Raw genomic sequence first — 20,447 nt, 5'->3', positions numbered from 1 at the left:
AAAAAATCCTCCACTTCACCACTTTTCACCCTCTTCCACATTAAAAGTATTTTTAAAGCTCAGCTAGAGGTGATCAGTGTTGAAAAAATTTATAAAAATGAGGCTCACAATTCTCACACAGTATGATGTTCACCTAAATAAGCAGAAACTGTGAGAAAAAAACATTGAGATTTTTGCTGTTGCTACTATTTAGGACTAGTACTTTGTAGGTAGTGAACTTCTCCTAAGGCATTTAGTTACCAGTACTGCTTTGACCACTTGCTTTTTTTTAAATCGTATTAGAATGCTTAGTAAAAATAACACCTGAAAAATATCTTTTAAAACTAAGTGCACTCTTTGGACATGTCATTTTTAAACCCTAACGACACAGCTTCATAAGAAGGCTGAAAGACCTAACTGATCACATTTAGCAGGAAACTAACACAACCATCTGATCACATAGATGCCCAGGAGTCTTAGGAAAAAAACACCCAAATGTGTTTGCACAGAACTGACAAAAACAACATCTGGGGTTTTTTAATCACAGTTGTGACTGCTCATCATTTTTCACAGAAAGAGTAATCATATGTTTTGACACATCAGAGCATTTAGAACACCTTCAAAAATTACCTTCCAAAAAGTGTTGCCTATTAGAAATCTGATGCCTTAGATAAACCACACTTAGGCCTTCAGCATTAGCCTTTTTGAGGCAGAGTTCTAGATCTCTTAACATTTTCACTCTACACCATTCTAACACTTGGCTCAGGTGAAAAACACTTACCTCTGCATATCTCACCATTGAACTGGCTTCAACTGCATAGACTTTTCTAGCTCCAGCCTGCACTGCAAAAAATGAAAGGATTCCTGATCCGCAGCCAACATCTAGGACCACCTTGAAAACAAAAGGCAGACCAAAAGGAATAAAATTATCAAAAAGTCACTTCCTGACACCTTTTTTAAGCAACTAAATTTTCATAGCTGTACGCTGCATTAGTAAGCCTGGCATCATGCAAAAATATTCCTAATTTCACTTGAAAAAGTGAAAAGAATTGCTAAAGAAGAGTTTTAATGTCCTTAGTCTTTATTTTAGGAGCCACAGCATACTTTTAGAAGACCGTGGATTATATTCATGTGTAAATACATTGTTACGATTTAGAGGAAACAGATTTTTGTAACAAAGTTTCTTTTGTAGAAAAAATTGAAAGAGAGTAGTCTGAGTACACTAGGGAGGGAGGGAAGACTTGACAATAATAGTCTTTGAAGGACTACAGAAACATGTCTTTCTGAATGAAAAAATCACTCTGTGATGTGGAAGTATCTCAGATAAAACCAAACTATGTATCTTTGTTCAAATATTGTTTCTGCTTGCTGACATATTAGACCTTTAATTGCACGGCTTGATGTGGTGTCTCTCAAAGGCCCTCAGTTAAACATAAATCCCAATGCCTCATCTTCTCCATCGCTCTAGGTGGCTCACTTGTTGCAAGCCAAAATGTTGACTGAAATGTTTCAAAGGGTCAAAAATTTTGCTTCAACACATATTGTAATGCAAAGCCAGAGACTGCTGCAACAATCCAGACAAGCCTGTAGTTCCTAGCTTCATTCTGTTGAACAGGTCACTCACAGCTGCAGAGGCATAAGGACAGAGAAAAAGAGGCTAACTACCAGACAAATTATTAAGATGATGTGACTGATGTCAACTCTGATGTAAAGTTCACTTTTATACTGCCCAACAGAATTAGGCTAATACCAGTACCGTGCTTCCCCAAAATTTTAGTAAGAAAAATCTCACAAAACAGCTCACCATGCAGGTTCCTCCTATGGGTTTGTGCTTGACTGAAAAAAAACCAGTTTTCCTGTCCCTGTGGCTGGAATTCTTACTAAACTTTGGTCCAAGATACAAAATTCACAAGCTCTTTAGGTGATTTAAGCCACCTAGAAGCGGAACCTCATAAGATTTCAAAGCACTTCAACCATGAAACTAAGCTACAGTCCTGATTGAATCTCAAGAGTCAAGAGCAGAGAAGCTTAAATACAATATAGGCTCAGAGTAATATTGCAGCTTAGTATACCACCAACTACCCCTGTTCTTTATTGCTTCTCTGCCTCAACTTCTCATATGATGCACGTTGCTTACCAGCCTTGAAAAACACAAAGAGAAAATATTGTGTATTCAAACAGATTAGTTTTCACAGAAAATAATTTCTTAGAATGAAGGGCACATTCCATCCACATGACATTTAGATTATGTATTAAAGAATGCAGTCTAATATATATGGCTTGAATCTGTTGTAGATTATATGAATCTGTGTTACAAAAGTACCCCACTGCAGAATAAATTAACATTGCTTCTGATATTGCACATTGTCTCAAGTTTGGTGTAGAAGCCAGAACTTTGCCTTTAATAATTTTCTTTCCTAGTAAAAGATTTTATTAGGCTCATTTTTTTATATCTCGGATGACAGGCTGTTACAGATCCAGTTTTGTTTCTATGCTTTGGCAGGTGTTAAAATATGCTCCTATGTCCAGAAGAACCTGCTCTCCAGAACATCAAGAGACAGTATCAGTTCCGTAAGTAGGGAGGGAGACAATGACAAGTCAAGGCCAATGAACCGTAAGTCCAACAGAAGGTTTGGTGGGCTATTTCTCAATACCCAGTGGGAATCACAAATACAATAATGCTTTCTCTCTGCATATGTGGAAAGTACAAGGAAGAGTCAACTGCTCAAGTTCAACATAAAAGATCCAGTGGAGGACTATGGCTTTTTGCACCAGACCTAATTCTGATGCCATTTTTTTGCACTATACCTGTGTCTACATCAGCAGGTACTACAGCTGTATTGGGACATCGTTTCTGGATGATTTACTACGACTAACCCTAGTCTGATTTTCTTCTAGCTTAGTCCAGTTCAGTTTCATCCAAAATTAATCCACCTTGCTTACTCTGAGACCACAACATGAACTGAAGCACCCTCAGTGGCTGCGATAGAAATTTACTTCAGCAGCTCACTCCTAAACCAACATTAAGATGCTAATGAAGACACAAATGAGCACAGCAAAACGAAGCAGCTGACAGGGGTAGCATTTACCCAGTAATTGGTGAAGCAAGGGGGAAAGGGGCTCACAAATCATAGGTGACACAGTGTGGGAATCGCTGGAGGCTGCACAACAAGGCATAGGCATGCCCTGTAAGACTTGCTAGATCGACAGTCCTTGGCACACCAGAAACCTTGATCCAGGGCAGACTGGTAACGGAGGATGTTGCTGTGTGGCTGCTCTACTGCACAGAACGGATGATGGCTCTCCCTGAGGCTGGAATCAATGGTGACCTGTTGGGGAGGTGGACTCTGGCTGGGGAAAGCCACCAGGTATGAAGCAATGAGTGGAGAGGAGCAGACAGTGAACCACTGGGGAGGCTGAACAGGAGATAGTCAGGATCCTCATGGACAGTTTTAGAGGCAAAAGCCCTGAGCATCAACACCTGACTGTGCAGCTGGTATCACAGACAGAAATTCAGCTTTTATGAGTGCAGTACCTTCCTGAGGAATGAAGACTGCTAGGGAGAGACAGGGCCATCTAAAAAAGCAGGGCAAGGGTATCTTTGCCATCAGTTTTCCATCCTAACAAGGAGGGCTGAAAAACTAGGTACTTGTTGTTGGAGGTCATCATAGTCTGAACAGAGGTAAAGGCATGAGGGAAAGTGTTCAGGAGACAGCACAATGGAGGGTCCCCATGCACCCCTTGTAAAAGCAGCACAAAGGGGAGTCATCTGAGATGCATGTACACAAGCACACATAGCATGAGAAACAAACATGAGGAATCTGAAGTCCATGCACAGATGCACAGCTTTCATCTCATAGGGATTACAGAGATGTGGTGGGGTAGCTTGCACAGCTAATGCTGTGATAGATGGCTACAGCCTGTCAGAAAGGATAGGCTGGGAAGGTCAAGTTGTACTCTATGCAAAGAATGATTCAAGAGCATGGAGCTTTGGTAGTAGTCAATGAGCTAGCTGAGAGCTTATGGGTAGGGATGAGAAGACACGGGTAGGTATACAGATATTATTGAAGCAGGCATCTGTTATAGACTACTTACTTGATCAAGAACAGGAGGGAAACAATGCCTTCTGGAGGAAGCCTCATGACCATAGGCCCCATTACTTACCAGGAAATTCGACCACCCCAATTCCTACTGGACAGGTGGTACGGTGGGACACAACCAATCCAGGGGATTTCCAGAGTGTCTTGATAATTTCCTGATAGTAGTGATCAATAAGCTGAGCAGGGGAGCTGTTCTACTGAATCTGCTGCTAACAAACATACCCAGGCTCTAGTGAGGGGATGACTGCTAGAAAGCAGCTTTGTAAAAGAAGAGACCTAAAGGCCGTCCTGCTGGACAACAAGCTGAATACAAGTGAGCCCTTGCAGCCAAGGCCAGCTGCATACTGGGCTGTATTAACAAGAGTGTGACCAGGAGAGGTCAGGAAAAGGCCGTTTTTAAGATAACATTTGGGGAACTCTGCCCAGTTTCAATCTCCCCAGCACAAGACAGACACTGATTTATTGCAGCAAATCCCATGGAGGTCCACCAAGATAATTAGGGGGCTGGAGGACATGCCATATGAAGAGAGGCTTGAGAGAAATCAGTTTCCCTAGTTTTAACAAAAGGAGGCAGGCTAGTGGGAGAGCTTACTGCTGTCTTCACCTGCCTAATGATTCCTCTTGAAGGAGACAGACAGTGATAGGACAAGAGGCAATGGATACAAGTTGTTGCAGAAGAAATTCCAACAGCTATAGTAAAACTTTTTCACCGTCAGGGTGGTCAGACACTGGAATAGGTTGCCTACAGAGCCTGTGGCATCTCCATCTCTGGAAACATTCAAAATATACCTGGACAGACCTTAAGCAACCTGATCTAGTTGGTCCTGCTTTCAGTAGAGGTTTGGACTAGAGATGTCCTGAGGTTCTTTCTAACCTAAATTACTTTAATCCAATGAATTTGCAACAGCACACCTTGCTCCCCAAGTGGGGAGCTGTTACTGCTGGCATCTCTTCCAGAAAGTTATGCTCCCTCTAGACAGGAAGAACAGCCTAACTGAGCTGTAAGAGCAGTCATTAAGATGAAGTGCTGTGAAATAACAAGACATGGTATTAGTATGCTTCCTTCTGAAAAGTAGAATTTTAAAATAAATAACAGACAGATAGCTGGGTGATGATGATGTCGTGCATATTGAAAGGAAGGGTAGCAGATGTTATGTGCTTCAGTATTTATTTTGAAATGTGAATGCAGCTACTTCAGCAATTTTCAGAAATCAGAGTCAGGAATAACCTATACCCTACCCCCTTGACCACAGTTCAGTACTGCTTCTGCTTTCACCTACACAGATGAATAGATTTCTTAGTGTGAACTTACTGGGAATTACTCACATGTGCAAATATGCTTGTATGCTTGAGTACTTGCACAATTAGAGTCCTGAAAAGCACTTTTGAATAAAAGGGGTGGGGGGCAGAAGTCAAACTAGGAAGAGTAACAATAGCGCACACATATAAAACTAAAATAAAAAATGTCATATATCTACGACACTTATAATTCAAAATTACTGTATATCAGCAAGATTGTATACAGAAAATCTCTTTTTTTAGCATGTACCTTTGACTGCACTATGTCAATGGTTAATTCGTGTGATCCTTCATCCAGGAGCATTGGAGATATGCTAGTTGCTTTGCTTTTAAGTAAACTATTCATAAATAGACTACAAACAAAAAAATTTTCAAAAGAAGTAGAAATGTATCAGCCTTTACTCAGTTTGAAACAGCATCATACATTGCTACTGTAAAATTTAGTTATGAGCCCTTTTTCTAGTATAACCAGTTAAAACACTTTGACCTCCCCTTTTTGGCTCTATAACAATTAAAAATCTAAGACAAAGTTTTACTAAAAAAACTAGTGAAAGCTCTAAGGTGACTCCTTTAAGAGCAAATATAAAGGGGTATATGCCAGTAAGAATTACCGTATTAATGTGATAAATCCAGCCTCAAACTCATTAGATTCTGAATGAGTTCTCCTTATTTTTTTAAGCTTTAACAGACATAAATCGTCAATTCAAACACTCCTCCCAGTTTGTCCTTAAAATAGCTTACCTCTGACAGACAGTGCTTGAATTTATCGCTAAGAACCCTCTCAAAGGGTCCAGAATTAATTTTGTCCAGCACAACTCAGATAACCTGTTACACTTTCTCATACAGATATTTTTTCAAAACAAAACCAAGTCAACAATAAGAAAAAAAATACTTGATCACCAGATATCCCTTCCCTATAGGCAAAAAACATTTGTATAATAAATCACTACAGAATTTAGGGAAGGAGGCAGCAAAGGTAAAGAAATATATTGGGGGGATGCAGAATAGGTAGAAAACAACAAGACAAATAGCAATTGAATAAAACATCTTCCAGTAATGCAGGTCTTAAAATAATTATGTCTTTCTTGCCTTTTTCATCTCCTCATTGCCATCATTAAATGTTTCTGTCTGTCTTATAGTTTCTGGATGTAGGATAAATATAGTCAACGGATTTCTGACACCTCCACTCTCTGCACAATGGGTTTCTCAAGTTCTCATGGGAAAGCATTTTGCCACAATGTAGATAGTTCAATTTTTTTTCTGCTACATTTATTCTAAAAATTGCCATTTCTCAACAGAATCAGAAAAAAAGAGAGATCATTTTCTAGGTGGGTGGCCAACAACACCCAGCCTCTAACAGTCTTACTATTAGGTATGCTGAAGAGAAGCCAAGGCACCTCTAACAGTTGTGAAAATAAATAAACCAAGAGCAAAGCAAGCAAGCTGTACCACTGCACAGCAGCAAGATTTCCAACAGAGGCAAAAAATATGCAAAATCTGAATTCCTTACTGCAGGCAAAAAATGGAATGGATATGTTAGCTACAGATGTAAGTCTACTTTTTGCATTATAACAGGGGAGCATCCTATTTGGGAAGAAGCCAATGGAAAATAAAATCCTCTCTCTGTGGTTTCTTTCACCATATATCCAAGTTACATATTCCAGTACAAACTCTAATCTGTTAATGATACTGTAGCTTCAGATACCCAGACGGTTATCGTCCAACATCACATGCTTTGGGATTCTGATGCCTATGGTAAAAAAAAAATAATTGTAGCTTCATTTTCTACATCATTTTTGTTTGCAGTCTGCTACGCAAACATAAACAGAGCTCAACTGGTCTCAGCTGACATTTTGAGACCTAGAAAAGATTCCTGTTAGGGTGCTAGACTGCTACTTACAAACTGCCTATTTGTATACAGAAGATTGTGTGTAGTCTAATATTTTGGCTGGGTTTTATTATTTTATTATAAGAGGTGAGCAGTGTTATAGTAAGTTATGCAGATGACACAATGTCCAGTGACTGAAGAGCAGAGAGAGCTAGTGCAGGTAGGCCACTGGACAATGCACAGATAAATTAAATTCAGTGCTGATTAATATAACTTGTGGAAAATATGAGCTGTTCATATGCCATCCAAGTTGTAAATGTCTCTGGGTTAAATTCAAAGGGGTCATCTCCAAGCAGCACCTCACAGTGGGCATCTGCTATCAACCTCCTAACCACGATGACGAAGCTGATGAAGTGATATCTGGGGCACTAAAGCAAGCTTCTGGCCAACAGGACCTGCTCCTGATGTGGGACTTCAACTACCCAGACATCTGCTGGAAGAACATAACAGCAGTGTATTGTTCCTGAAACGCATAGAGGACTGTTTCCTGATACAAATGTTAGATGTGGCAACCAGGAAGAAGGCACTTGTTGGACTTGCTATTCACAAACCAAGAAAGCCTGCTTTGTAGCATCTCAGTTAGTGATAGCCTTGGCTGCAGTGACCACAGTATTGTGTGTGGAGTTCGGGATCCTGCTGAGCATGCTGAAGGTTGGTACTAAGACAAGGGTTCTGGATTTTAGAAGAGCAAAATTCTGTGCACTCAAGGCACAACTTGGAGGAATCCCATGGGAAGCTTCCATGGAAGATAAAGGAGCTAGTGAGTGCTGGGAGTTCTTCAAGAACTCTCTCTTGGAAGCACAAAAACAGTTTATCCCCTACAAAGCAAAGAGAAGTAAGCAGAGCAAGAGGCCCCCTTGGCTCAAACATGACCTCCTGGGTCTACTCAAATCCAAAAGGGAAGCACACCAGAGATGGAGAAGTGGAGGATTATCTGCTGAGAACTACAAGGGCATTGCCAGAGCGTGCAGAGATGCAGTCAGAAAAGCAAAAACCCAGCTTGAATTGAAACTGGCCATAGATGTCAAAAATCACAAGAAAGGTTTCTTCAGACATGTCAACCACAAGCAGAAAAAGAAGGAGAACACAGGCCCACTGTTAAACAGAAACGGAGAATCAATCACCAATGATGCAGAAAAGGCAGAGGTCCTCAACACCTTCTTCACCTCTGTCTTTACCAGCACTGTAGCGTCCCAGGATTTCGGAACAAAACTGCCGTATGATCCAAACACTGACCCACCATTGGTGAAGGAAGAGTTAGTATATGAGCTACTACGGGAGCTTGAGCCCCCCAAATCAATGGGCACTGATGGCATCCACGTGAGGGTGCTGAGAGAGCTTCCTGACATCATCGCAAGGCAGTTCTCCATAATCTTCGAGAAGTCTTGGAGAACAGGGGATGTCCCAGAGGACTGGAGGAAGGCAAATGTTACCCCTATCTACCAGAAGAGCTCGAGGGAGGATCCGGGTAACTGTAGGCCCATCAGCCGTACTTCAATCCCTGGGAAAGTTAGGGAATGAATCCTCCTGGGGGCCATCACAAGTCAAATGAAGCACGTGATTGGGAAAAACCAACATGGCTTCACTAAAGGCAGATCGTGCTTGACAAACCTGGTGGCCTTCTATGACAAAGTGACTTGCCTGCTTGACATAGGGCGGGCAGTGGACATTGTCTACCTGGACTTCTCCAAGGCCTTTGATATGGTCCCCCACAGCCTCCTCCTGGAGAAATTGGTGTGTTATGGCCTAGACAAGTGGTCTGTGCAGTGGATGGGGAACTGGCTGACAGGCCGACCCAAAAGGTGACGGTAAATAGCTCTTTTTCAAAGTGGCAACCTGTCAGTAGTGGAGTCCCCCAGGGATCGATATTGGGCCCAATGTTATTCAACATCTTTATAAGTGATCTGGATAACGGCATCGAGTGTAGCCTGATGAAGTTTGCAGGTGACACCAAATTGCACAGGGAAGTAGACACTCCAGAAGGGAGAGCTGCTCTGCACGAAGATGCGGATAGGCTGGAAGAGTGGGCCAGCAAGAACCTTCTGAAGTTCAACAAGGAGATGTGTAAGGTCATGCATCTGGGAAAACATAATCCAGGAGTGCAGCACAGACTGGGATGCACCTGGCTGGAGAGCAGCTCTGTGGAAAGGGACCTGGGGGTCCTGGTGGTCAGGAAGCTCAACATGAGCGAACAGTGTGCTGCTGCAGCCAAGAAGGCCAACGGGATGCTGGGTTGCATCAAAAAGGGCATCACCAAGCAGAGAGAAAAAAGTCGTTATCCCACTCTACTTAGTGCTTGTCAGGCCACACCTGCAGTACTGTGTGCAGTTCTGGTCCCTGCTCTACAAAAACGATGTGGACAGGCTGGAAGGAGTCCAGAGAATAGCCACTAAAACGACCAAAGGCCTGGGAAGCCTGCTGTATGAGGATAGGCTGGGAGAACTGGGTTTGTTCAGCCTTGAGAAAAGGAGGCTCAGAGGGGATCTCATCACCATGTACCAGTACATGGAGACTACCTTTTTGCAAGGAGTCACATGGAGAGGACAAGGTGGAATGGACATAAATTGCTCTTGGGAAGATTCTGATTGGACACGAGAGGGAAATTTTTCACAGCGAGGACAGCCAACGATTGGAATAATCTCCCCAGGGAAGTGGTTGACTCGGCCACCTTTAAGAATCGTCTGGACAGGGTGCTGGACCATCTTGTCTAGCCTGTGCTCTTCCTAGAAAGGTTGGACTAGATGATCCCTGAGGTCTCTTCCAATCTGTGATTCTGAGAAGTAATAAGTCTCAATGTACTAAGTACAGTAAAGAATAACTAGGAAGTTAGAAATCTGTATTATAAATCAACTGTATGATTATGCTGCATCTCCCCAGCATATGTTTTCTTTTGGGTTTTGTTTAAGTAGCTGGTTTGGACAACGTGATAGGCAGAGAACTAGTAATAATCATTGCTGCATTCATTATAGTAGTCTTCAAGATCTATATACATATATAAGAGGTGAGTTTGGCATCTGAAGTTCTAAGTTCCTGCATTGTTTCCAAATCTTTGCCTTGTAGAAATGGAGTCACAGCAGCTACTTATGTCCTTGCTCAGTTTGTAGTGACTGGGGGGTGCGACCTCCATGAAAGAGACGTAAACTAGAAAACCTTTGCAGGTATGTGCAAGAGGTTATATGGCACGATAGCAAATACACAGTCAACAGTTAAGGTAAGGAAGCTAATATTGTATATGAGCTCCATGATGCTAAATGGGAATATAACAGCTCAAAATGTCAAGAAAAATATACGTCTATGTTCCCAGATTGTTCAGAGAAGACAGCAGAGGAATTTGTAGCTCATGTTTGGATCCATGTTTGGCACCATTCATCCTGAGGATGTACCATGTCATCCATGCGCTTGACAATAACATTAATAATATAAAGCACATGTGAATTAGTATATTCATGCACAAAGTCCCAGGTGAGACAAGGCTCCAGTCTGATCAGTGTTGCTCTACAGGGCACGTTGAAATTTAAAGCCTAAGCAGCATACTGGAACATTTAAGACTGTTAAAAGAACTTACCTTGTCTGTAAAATCTATGTAGTTCTGTAGAATAGCTCTGTGGTAAGTGGCTGTCCTCACAAAATCCTGCATCATATTCTGTTGCTGAGACAGATAGCCATAAAACTAAAAGGGAAGGAGGAGAGGGAAAATAGAAAAAAAGATAAAGCCCACCTTATATCCATCTTATCTTAAATTACTTGGTACTTAAATTACTAAGGTCCTCACCAACCTCTGAATAAACCTAGGATATCTTTCTAACTTACCTGGTGACTAAGATTAAGCAAACAAAAGCAACCTAGGTTTCACAACTGGCACTGAAGTTTCGTTACCTGAAAATACTGAGCAGCGGATGTTTCATCTGTTCGCTCACTGAACACAGAGTCCTTCTGGCTACGGCATCTCTTCAGTGCATTTGAAAATATGTTGCATTCTGGGAAATAAAAATAGAAAAGACACATGGCAAAAACCACAAGGACAGTAAATTAACATAAACATCCAATGACAAGATAAGAACACATTCAGACACATCCGAGGGGAATGCTTCATCTGGCTTATGGTGTTCATAAATAAACAGTAAACAGTTTCAAGTTTTGTTAAACAGACAAGAGTTGCAAAGATCTGGCCAGCATCGAAAGATTTTAAGAAGCACCAGGATGCATGCAACAGTGCTGTCAAGCGTTGTCCACTTAGGTTAGCTAACTCCTGCAAATATCTGTGATGGTGAACTCTAACAGAGGAGTGGCTGAATGTAAGCCTCAACCTACCTTTTCAGGTTAATCTACGCTAACCCAAGCTCCACACGGAGAACCACCTAGGTTATCATAAAATGCATGGATTTGAGTGAGGAGGTTTACAACCTGGAATAAAACACTCAAATTTAATTATTTAATTGGCCTAAAAGACCAGGTTGAGGACTATGGGTCCTCCTTTAGAAGCAGTCTAGCTAAAAAGCTCAGTTATAGGCCTTTGGCTCCTGTAGGCATAATCACATCTGACATTAGATAAGTAACAGGATGTCTTGGTTTCAGCTGGGGTAGAGTTAATTTTCTTCCTAGTAGCTGGTATAGTGCAGTGTTTTGGATTTGGAATGACAATAATGTTCCTAAAGTAGTGCTTATACTAAGGTGCACAAGGCGCTGAAAGGGGGCACAGCCAGGACAGCTGACCCAAACTGGCCAAAGGGCTGTTCCATCCTTATGTCCTCATGCTCAGTATATAAACTGCAGGGAGTTGGCCAGGGGCAGCTATCACTTCTTGGGGACAGGTTGGGCATCGGTCAGCAGGTAGTGAGCTATTGCATTGTGCATTACTTGTTTCTCAGTACAGCAACTAAGGAGAATTTCCCTCATCATTTCAGGAAATTTTGAAATCCTCAAAACAGACTTTTGGTTGCATTGATCTTTTTCCACTGCAGAAAGCTGGCATATCCAAAAGGGAAGAGACATAAAAGATAGCAAGTGACTTTCCCTTTAGCTTTGGAAACTGGGACAAGCTCAATGTCAGGCTCTTTGGTAATAAAAACAAAGACCCGTGTTTACACAACCCAGTGTAAGCACTGTTGCTGCAAAGTTACCTTTTAATGGGCTGAAAAATATTTAAGTAAGGTCTTGAGAGAGAGATCCTCAGTTGAAAATTTTAAATTATTGGAAAAAGTGTATAATAAAGACAGCATAGAATTCAGCAAAGGCATCATAAATTGCTATTATTATTATCCAAGCTTTCCAGTCTTTATACAGCTAGAAATCACTAAAACTGGAAAACTGGATGGTAAAGCTCCATCTTTGGGGAAGTCATATATTGTTTCACCTTAAGAATTTCACACCAAAAATGTGTAAGGCAGCCATACTTCCTCAGAGAAGTCCAAATCAATTGAGGGCACAGCCCCTCAAACCTCTCAGATATCCCACATAATAAAGTCCACTTGTAAGTGTCCAGAGTTCAAGCCATTTCTCTCAGGTGAAATTATGAGCAGTCTAATGTATGTAATGAAATAATTTTGTTGAAAGCCTGGAACAATAGCTCTAAGAAGCATCACAGCCTTTGCTGTGAATGAACAGGTCAGTTTAACCTTACTCTAGTAGAAACTGTAAGGGTGGCAGAAATGGTAAAATACAACTCATCAGCTTACTCAAATGCACTTCACCTACTGAGGAAATCTGCCAGAGAGCTGATCTGTTGCCACTCTGCAGAATATTCCCATGTAATTTCCAGGTGGGAGAAAGTCTCACTTTGTTACTTCTGGCCTGTCAGCTCCAATGGGAAGAAGACAGCACATTCAACATCTGAATTGGCAGTGATATACACATCTTAAAATAATTAAATTGTTCCAGAAATAATTGTAAATTTCCATGAAAATGTACAAATATCATCAACATGCCCTTTTTACTTCCACACGGGGATGACGGTCAGAATAAAACAGTAAGTGACTGGATCATGACTATGAAGAGTGGCCCAAATTACAGACAATGCCAATTTTCTGCTGGAAGATGCAGAAATCAGCTTAAAACTGATCAGTCCCTCTGTTCTTTCTCTGCATGAAGGGACAACACCAGACAAAAGTCTGACACTGGACAGTGGAGATTTTTTTTCCACACAATCACCCATTGTCTTACACTTCTCCCATTTTTTTGTTCTATCTGAAGGTAAGAGATGATGTTACAGATTCAGTGACATGCATGACTCCTTTCTTTTCTAGTCACTCTTCACACATTATTTTTATACCTCTGCAGAGACTTTTTGGTAGCTCAGAACATCTTTGGTGTCTCTGGTGTCCAGGAATGAGAATGGATTTCAAAACCACAACACTAAGAAAAATTGGAAAGGCTTGCCTAGAGAGGTTATGCTGTAGAAGTTTTTATCATTGGAATTTTTCAAAACATAACTGTACAAAGCTCCAAGCAACCTGGAGTTGAACCTGCTTTGCAAAGGAGGCTTGACAAGATGACCATATGAATTCTCTTCTAATTAAATTAATCTTGATTCTATGAAAAAAAAATACTATTTCCTTGTGATACAGTACTTCTTTATACACAAATACGTTTGTGCTGGAGCTCTCCAGGGTGCTGGCAAATTACAAAACTAATACTCACTGAGTTGAAGGGTATATCAAAATAGAAAGAAAGAAAGAACAAGAGGTTCCTCCACAATCTTTCATAATGGACCTCAGGTGTCCTTAAAGTCTTCCTAACAGAGTACTTTCAGGATTACAAGAGGCTCTGGTAGACTATGGAAAGGAAAAGTGTCCCATTTCATTCATCAACCTCAAAAAAACCCAAAACCCCAGAACTGAAATAATCTCTATTAGATGGCAATAAAGATTCATCAATAAAAACAGGAACAGCATTAGATCTAATACATCTCAATGTTTTCACAAACTTTAAATCCCAACTCCACATTCTACACATTCATTAGTGGCTAACACTGCGAGAAAACACACCTGAGCATAAAAACAGAAATATACATTTAGTTGTACACATGTATAGTGTATACCATAGTACTCACAGGAAGTGAAAAATACACTCTTGTGAAAGAAGTAACAGCTACTAAGATCACTGCTTTACAACTTATCCATGAAAACTTAATGATTCCACCTTTGAGAAATCTTCATAGCCTTGTCTGATCCTGCACTGACTGAATAAATATACTGTGAAAAGTCCCCTTACAGCATGAATTTGCTCCTCTTTTCTTTTTCCCACCCATTCAGTGAATGTTAGTTTATCCTCACCATGTATAAATAAAACATTCACCAAAAATCTTTTAGTTGCTTCTACTTACTATTTGAGGGAAGTTATAGATAAATAGCTACAAACTAAAGATCAGTTTGCAAGGAAGGAATTACTATTGCAGATGCGAATTTGAGATTTCATTTTTCTTTTGAATGAAAACAAAGGATTCTAAAGGGAAATCTCTTAGGAAATGCAAATTGCCTAGTAATTATTCATAACAATTGCTACCAGTTTCAAATATTGTCTGAGAGTTCAGATACACATTCATTTATGTGGCAGGGCAAAGTGACAAATAATAAATCTTTAGCATCTAATATAGAAAAATGGAATTATTGTGAACACCCTGTACATGACAGAGACAAGCAATGAACTAAAAAATAAGTCATGCTGAAGCTTTAAGAAACCCTCCCAGATAAGGACCCCCTGTGTAGAGAAGAGAAACAAGTTTGTCTTTCTTTAGCATGGACAAGGAACACCATGCTTTTGTAGGCTGTCCCAGAAGAAAGAATAGAATGTATCTCAAGTCCATTTTCTGTATCCAGCAAGTCTATTTTCTACAGCCAAAACCAATTTACAATAGCCTCTCTTCTCTCCATTTGCTTCTGCATGCAAATACACTAAGCTGTTTTCCTCCTATATTTTCTGTAAAGGAACTTCTCTTTTTATTAGCCAATACCTCATCCTGCTTGTGATATGAAACATGGCTTCATCTGCATATTGATCAAGGTTATTAAATGAAATTTAATCCTTCCTGAGAATCTGGGAACTTAATCTGTCATATGTAGAAATATATCCAGAACTGACCTTGGTTTTTATGAAAACTGGATTATCTTCTATAGTTAAAGTAAGGGTAGATCCAGAAAAGGATTGACACCAAAACCAGTTTGGCGCACTGCCAGCCAGGCTAGAATACTGGCAGGTCACATGCTTTGGAACTCTTAATTTTGCAACCAGGAGTCAACCATACAGAACTGAAAGTCAGTAAAGTATTTTTCAAGAACAGACAGATTGTTTTTATTAATCCTCAGCCCTCTAATCTTCATCAAGGTTCTAGTACTCTATATATCTTATTTTTATGCTGTAAGGAATTGATTTTCTCATCTCAAATCTTCTGTCATCTTTTCAAAAGCAAACTCAACTATAATGCTTTTTTACTGAAGGGTGTTGCCTAGTAATTTGAATGTAGTGTTTTGAATGTCACCCCTTCAACAGTCATCTCTTCAGTCTTGAGAGATTCCTTCTATTACCTTGAACAAATCATGCAGACTTTTTGCCTGTTTGTTCATCTATAAAGAAAAAGGTCCTGCTTGCTTACAATATTTTCTGGGTTATCAGGGTTTATATGAAACAAAAATTAATCTATCCTGTAAAAGCCAAAATTAATGTGCTTGGGGAGAGGGAGAGCCCAAGTGCTTCTTGATGAAGTGCTTTATGCTATGCATAGCCATCTTCTTTCACCCACTAAACTCTTTCTCTTCCTTTATTCTCTGAAAAAATTGCAAATTGGTAAGATGGCCATGACTCTTCTTGAAGAGTTTTGGCTGTCTTCAGAGAAATAACTTAAAATTTTCATTGACTGAAAAACAAATCCTTGTGCCCCTACCACCTCAATCACTCTAAAGTTTTCCACTAGTAGGTTGAAAAAAACCTCAAAACTTTTACAAGTGTTATAAGCATGTTCCAAGAGTGACAAATTAATGAATCGAGGTGTCCTGGTTTCAGCTGTCACAGAGTTAATTTTCTTCACAGTAGCTAGTATGGGGCTGTGTTTTGGATTTATGCTAAACACAGTATTGATAATGCAGAGGTGTTTTTGTTGCTAAGCAGTGCTTACACTGGTCAAGCACTTTTTCAGCTCCCCGTGCTCTGCCGGGTGCACAAGAAGCTGGGAGGGGGCACAGCCAGGACAGCTGACCCCAACTGACCAATGGGATATTCCATACCATATGACATCTTGGTCAGCATATAGAGCTGGGGGAAGAAGGAGGAAGGGGGGGGGGGGAAGTTCAGAGTTACCACGTTTGTCTTCCCAAGTACCCATTACACGTGATGAAGCCCTGCTTTCCTGGAGATGGCTGAGCACCCACCTGCCTGCCCATGGGAAGAAGTGAATGAATTCCTTGTTTTGCTTTGCTTGTGTGCGCGGCTTTTGCTTTACCTGTTAAACTGTCTTTTTCTCAACCTACGAGTTTTACTCTTCTGATTATCTCTCCCACCCCACCTGGGGGAGTGAGCAAGCAGCTCTGTAGGGCTTGGTTGCTGAGTGGGGTTAAACCATAACACAAGGCTTTAAAATGTAACTCTTACAGTGCTTTTCCTCTTTCCCATGCATTGTAAGACCTCCAGGAACTACTCCAACAAGAATGACCTGATGTTCTTGAGGACAGAGGTAAGCAGACATATTTATTGCCTTTTCATCTATACCTTCTCAGTTTCTCAAACTGCCGCACAACTCAAAACTCCCCTAATAAACACAGATGCTTCCCTTTCAAGGAGCCTCGTCTGGATGCTTTCTAAAAATAATGGAAAATATTGAAATGAAGACCACTACGAGTATGCAGCCTAATCGAGTTTGTATTAGCTAATCTGGACACTAGTTTATTTCCAGCACAGTGGAATAGGCTGCAAAACATGCCCAAGTGCTGGGTACATATAATAGACGTACAGTCACTGCAGTAAATACAACACAGCACTTAAACCTGTGCATTTTACTTGCTAAAATCAACTGGTTTTAAAACAACTGTATTTTTAACTGGATCCAAAGTCTTCCTTAAACTCTTTGATGTGAATTAAAGCTTGCGTTCTACCATCCATAAACCAGAAAAAAATGAATTCCAGCAAGTCAAACTGTCTCTGTTTAAAAGTTAAAAAAGAGACGTAAAAGGATTTAAATTTGTTAGGCACTCTTCAGTAACTACTTGTGTGCAAGCTTACTTCACAAAAATTAAACCTCCTTCCAGTAAGGGATACAATTCCTCACATTTATTGTACATCATGTGATAAAAACATTCATGCAAGCACTAAGAAACAACAAAAAAGCCTAACTTATATTCTAGTGTACCCCATAATAAAAGCTTCTTTGGAGCAAAACTCATTTTGCAGAAGGAATTATTAGCTTTTAGAATAAAAGTGTCACTTTCTCCTTTTTTTCTTAGCCATAGAGAAGGCAAGGAAAACTCTCAATTTTGTGGGCTGAAGTGGTTTCCCAACGATGTTGTTGAGGAAATTTAAAAAAAAAAACAAATAACTTCAAAGAATACAAGAAGTGTAATTCACAGATATTTTCTTTGAAAGCCAAGCTTGTTAAAATTTTTATTTATCTGTGAATCCCCCCCCTTTTTTCCCAATTAAAATTCGAAACAGAAATTCATTTGAAAACTTTTACCTTGACAGAAATCTGAAACTCGCTGAAAAACTGAGGCATTTGGCTATAAAGTTTTGACTAGCTATGCAACTCAGCTAACTAACATTTGCTGTTGGACACCAAACCCATGTTAATCAATTATACAGTTTGATGACTTGTCAGTGATATTCTACGTATAACTACTGTACTGGTAGCCTACAGACTGAACTGTGGGGAACCTGAATAAAGGCCAGCTAAAACTGAGTTCTGTGAACAGGAACATCTTTCCAAACAGCCCTGCTTCTGGTGTCTCTTTTGCACTACTCCCTTCCCAAGAAGGACTGCAGAAGCCCCAGGCCCCTGTAGCACTTCCTGCAGGCACATTCATACTCCATTTCTGGTTAATCGTCATTCAAATGGTTGCATTCTGCGTAAGCAGAACTGCTGTACTGATTTCTCTTTACAGAATGCTTATCCTCACAGCAGAAGACACAGACACACAAACACAAGCTATTAACATAGTACACCTCACCCATCTGCTCAAAACAGATGGAGTCTCTCACTACTCCAAAGGGAAAGAGGGTGGAGAAGGAATTTAAAAAAAAGGCTCCAGTAACAAACCTGGATGGTTGTTGGGGGAGAAAAGGAAAAAAAAAAAAGAACACAAACTAATATACACAGAATAAGGGAAAGAAAACTCAGTAGGAAATAAAAACGCATAAACTCCACACAGCAGCAATCCAAAATAATGCTACTTTCAATAAACCACTAAATAAATATATTTTACCAACAGCTGTTAGATTTTCTGATCTAAGGAGATTAGCATAACAGCCATGGATAAGCACTATTCCCACATTATTTTGCATTACCTGCTGCAGGCTACTATTAAAATGCAGTACCTACATTAAGCAGTAAATTTAGCCTGTAACTGAAGGGAATTGTACAGTCATAACTTCGATTACATTTGAAAAAAATGAATGGAATTAAGTCCATAACTTATCACAAGACTATATGAAATGATCAGACAGATCAGGCTGTCTCCTGTTAACAAGTGGGACAGCCTTCCATTTGGAACAGCAGAACTGCAAAATGCCCAAATAATAAAATGCCTACTTTGCAAAAAAGTGAAACAAGCAGTAAAAATACAGTAAGCCATACATACAAGGCCAGATTACTATCCAAGATGTCTGAGGTTGGAGTATGATTTCCAAATGAGAAAGAAAATATTTTTGTTTCCATTCAATTTTAAGTATTAGACTTTAGAAATTCACAGTGACACCTATTACAAGTACCCTAGTAAAATTCCAACAGCATTCATGACACAGACACAAAAGAAAAAGCTCCCAGAATTCCTTGGGTTTATAGCAGTTTGACAATATTTATCCAAAATATTTTTCTCTATTTTATACCTTTCAACCAATTATACAGCTTTTCACTGCCATAAACTCAGATTAGACTAATAGGATTCTGTTAATTTAACAGCTCATTTACTAATAATTCAATATGTACTAGATCATTTTGTTGTAAACATTACTGAATATTAAATCACAATTTGCAGACTAGGTCACTTACCACAATGCTACCTCATAAGTGAATTTCTGCAGCCTTCTTTCAAACTTTTTTATGAGTCTGGGTTTGTGCAATGGGAATGATTTTGTTCCAAACACAATAGTGGGTGAATCATTTCACGTGTCAGCACAGGAGAACTAGATGTTTAGAAATTCAGTCAGTAAGCACTTCATGAGCACACAGGGGACTCAATCAGTTGTGCGTTTTAACAGGAAACACAACTGATGGCCTCGTGCCACGGAATCGCAGAATGGTAGGGATTGGAAGGGACCTCTGGAGATCATCTTGTCCAACCCCCCCTGCTTGAGCAGGGACACCCGGAGCAGGGGGCACAGGAACGCATCCAGGTGGGTTTTGAATGTCTCCAGGGAAGGAGACTCCACAGCCTCCCTGGGCAGCCTGTTCCACTGCTCTGGCACCCGCACAGTAAGTGTCATTCCACATTAGGAACTGGATGCCACATGTTCTAAGTCTCATTAAGTTTCCTAAGTCATACTTTTCCCAAAGCAAAACCTTTCCTATTTTTATCACCAATAATATATGATTTCTTTTATAAGCAGAAAGCAAAAAATCTGTGTCACCTCCAAGCTAAACATCTAAAATGGGTTTTCTTCTAATAGAATACTGCACCCATTAGTAAGTGATTCACACTGATATAAAACAAAAGTGAAGCCACATTGATAAATCAGGCAGTTATTATCAAGACTAATATTAAAGTACCTTTAATTTCAAGCTGCAACCACACTCAAAAGCAATGTGAACTAGCAGATGTGAAAGCTTCCCCCACTGTGTCAATCTCACACTAAAAATGTTACAAAAAAAAAATAGTAATGATTTGTAAAATGGCATTATAAAGTATCTAAATATAAATGTTTTGCTTTCTTCAGGAGAGCCATTAGAGCTGTATTAGACAACAGAGACAAATGGATTTTTAAGTTGTAGTCAGTTTTACATAAGGTTGTACAAATTATTGTGATTGTGATACTGCAAAACATTT

General features: G+C 40.0%; 1 protein-coding gene across 1 annotated transcript in view; it reads right to left on the bottom strand.

Annotated features, from left to right (window-relative positions):
• Positions 1-20,447, bottom strand: part of LOC142050441 (histone-arginine methyltransferase CARM1-like) — a 64,800-nt gene that overhangs the window by 23,783 nt on the left and 20,570 nt on the right. Inside the window, exons 3-5 of the mRNA XM_075079093.1 lie at positions 11,143-11,243; positions 10,832-10,936; positions 761-871 (exon numbers count right to left, since the gene is read on the bottom strand). Coding sequence (XP_074935194.1) covers positions 761-871; positions 10,832-10,936; positions 11,143-11,243 — 317 coding nt within the window. The remainder of the gene's footprint in view (positions 1-760; positions 872-10,831; positions 10,937-11,142; positions 11,244-20,447) is intronic.

This window comes from Phalacrocorax aristotelis, chromosome Z, assembly GCF_949628215.1.
Source record: "Phalacrocorax aristotelis chromosome Z, bGulAri2.1, whole genome shotgun sequence".
Taxonomy (NCBI): Eukaryota; Metazoa; Chordata; class Aves; order Suliformes; family Phalacrocoracidae; genus Phalacrocorax; species Phalacrocorax aristotelis.
This window is presented reverse-complemented; position numbering and strand designations above follow the sequence as displayed.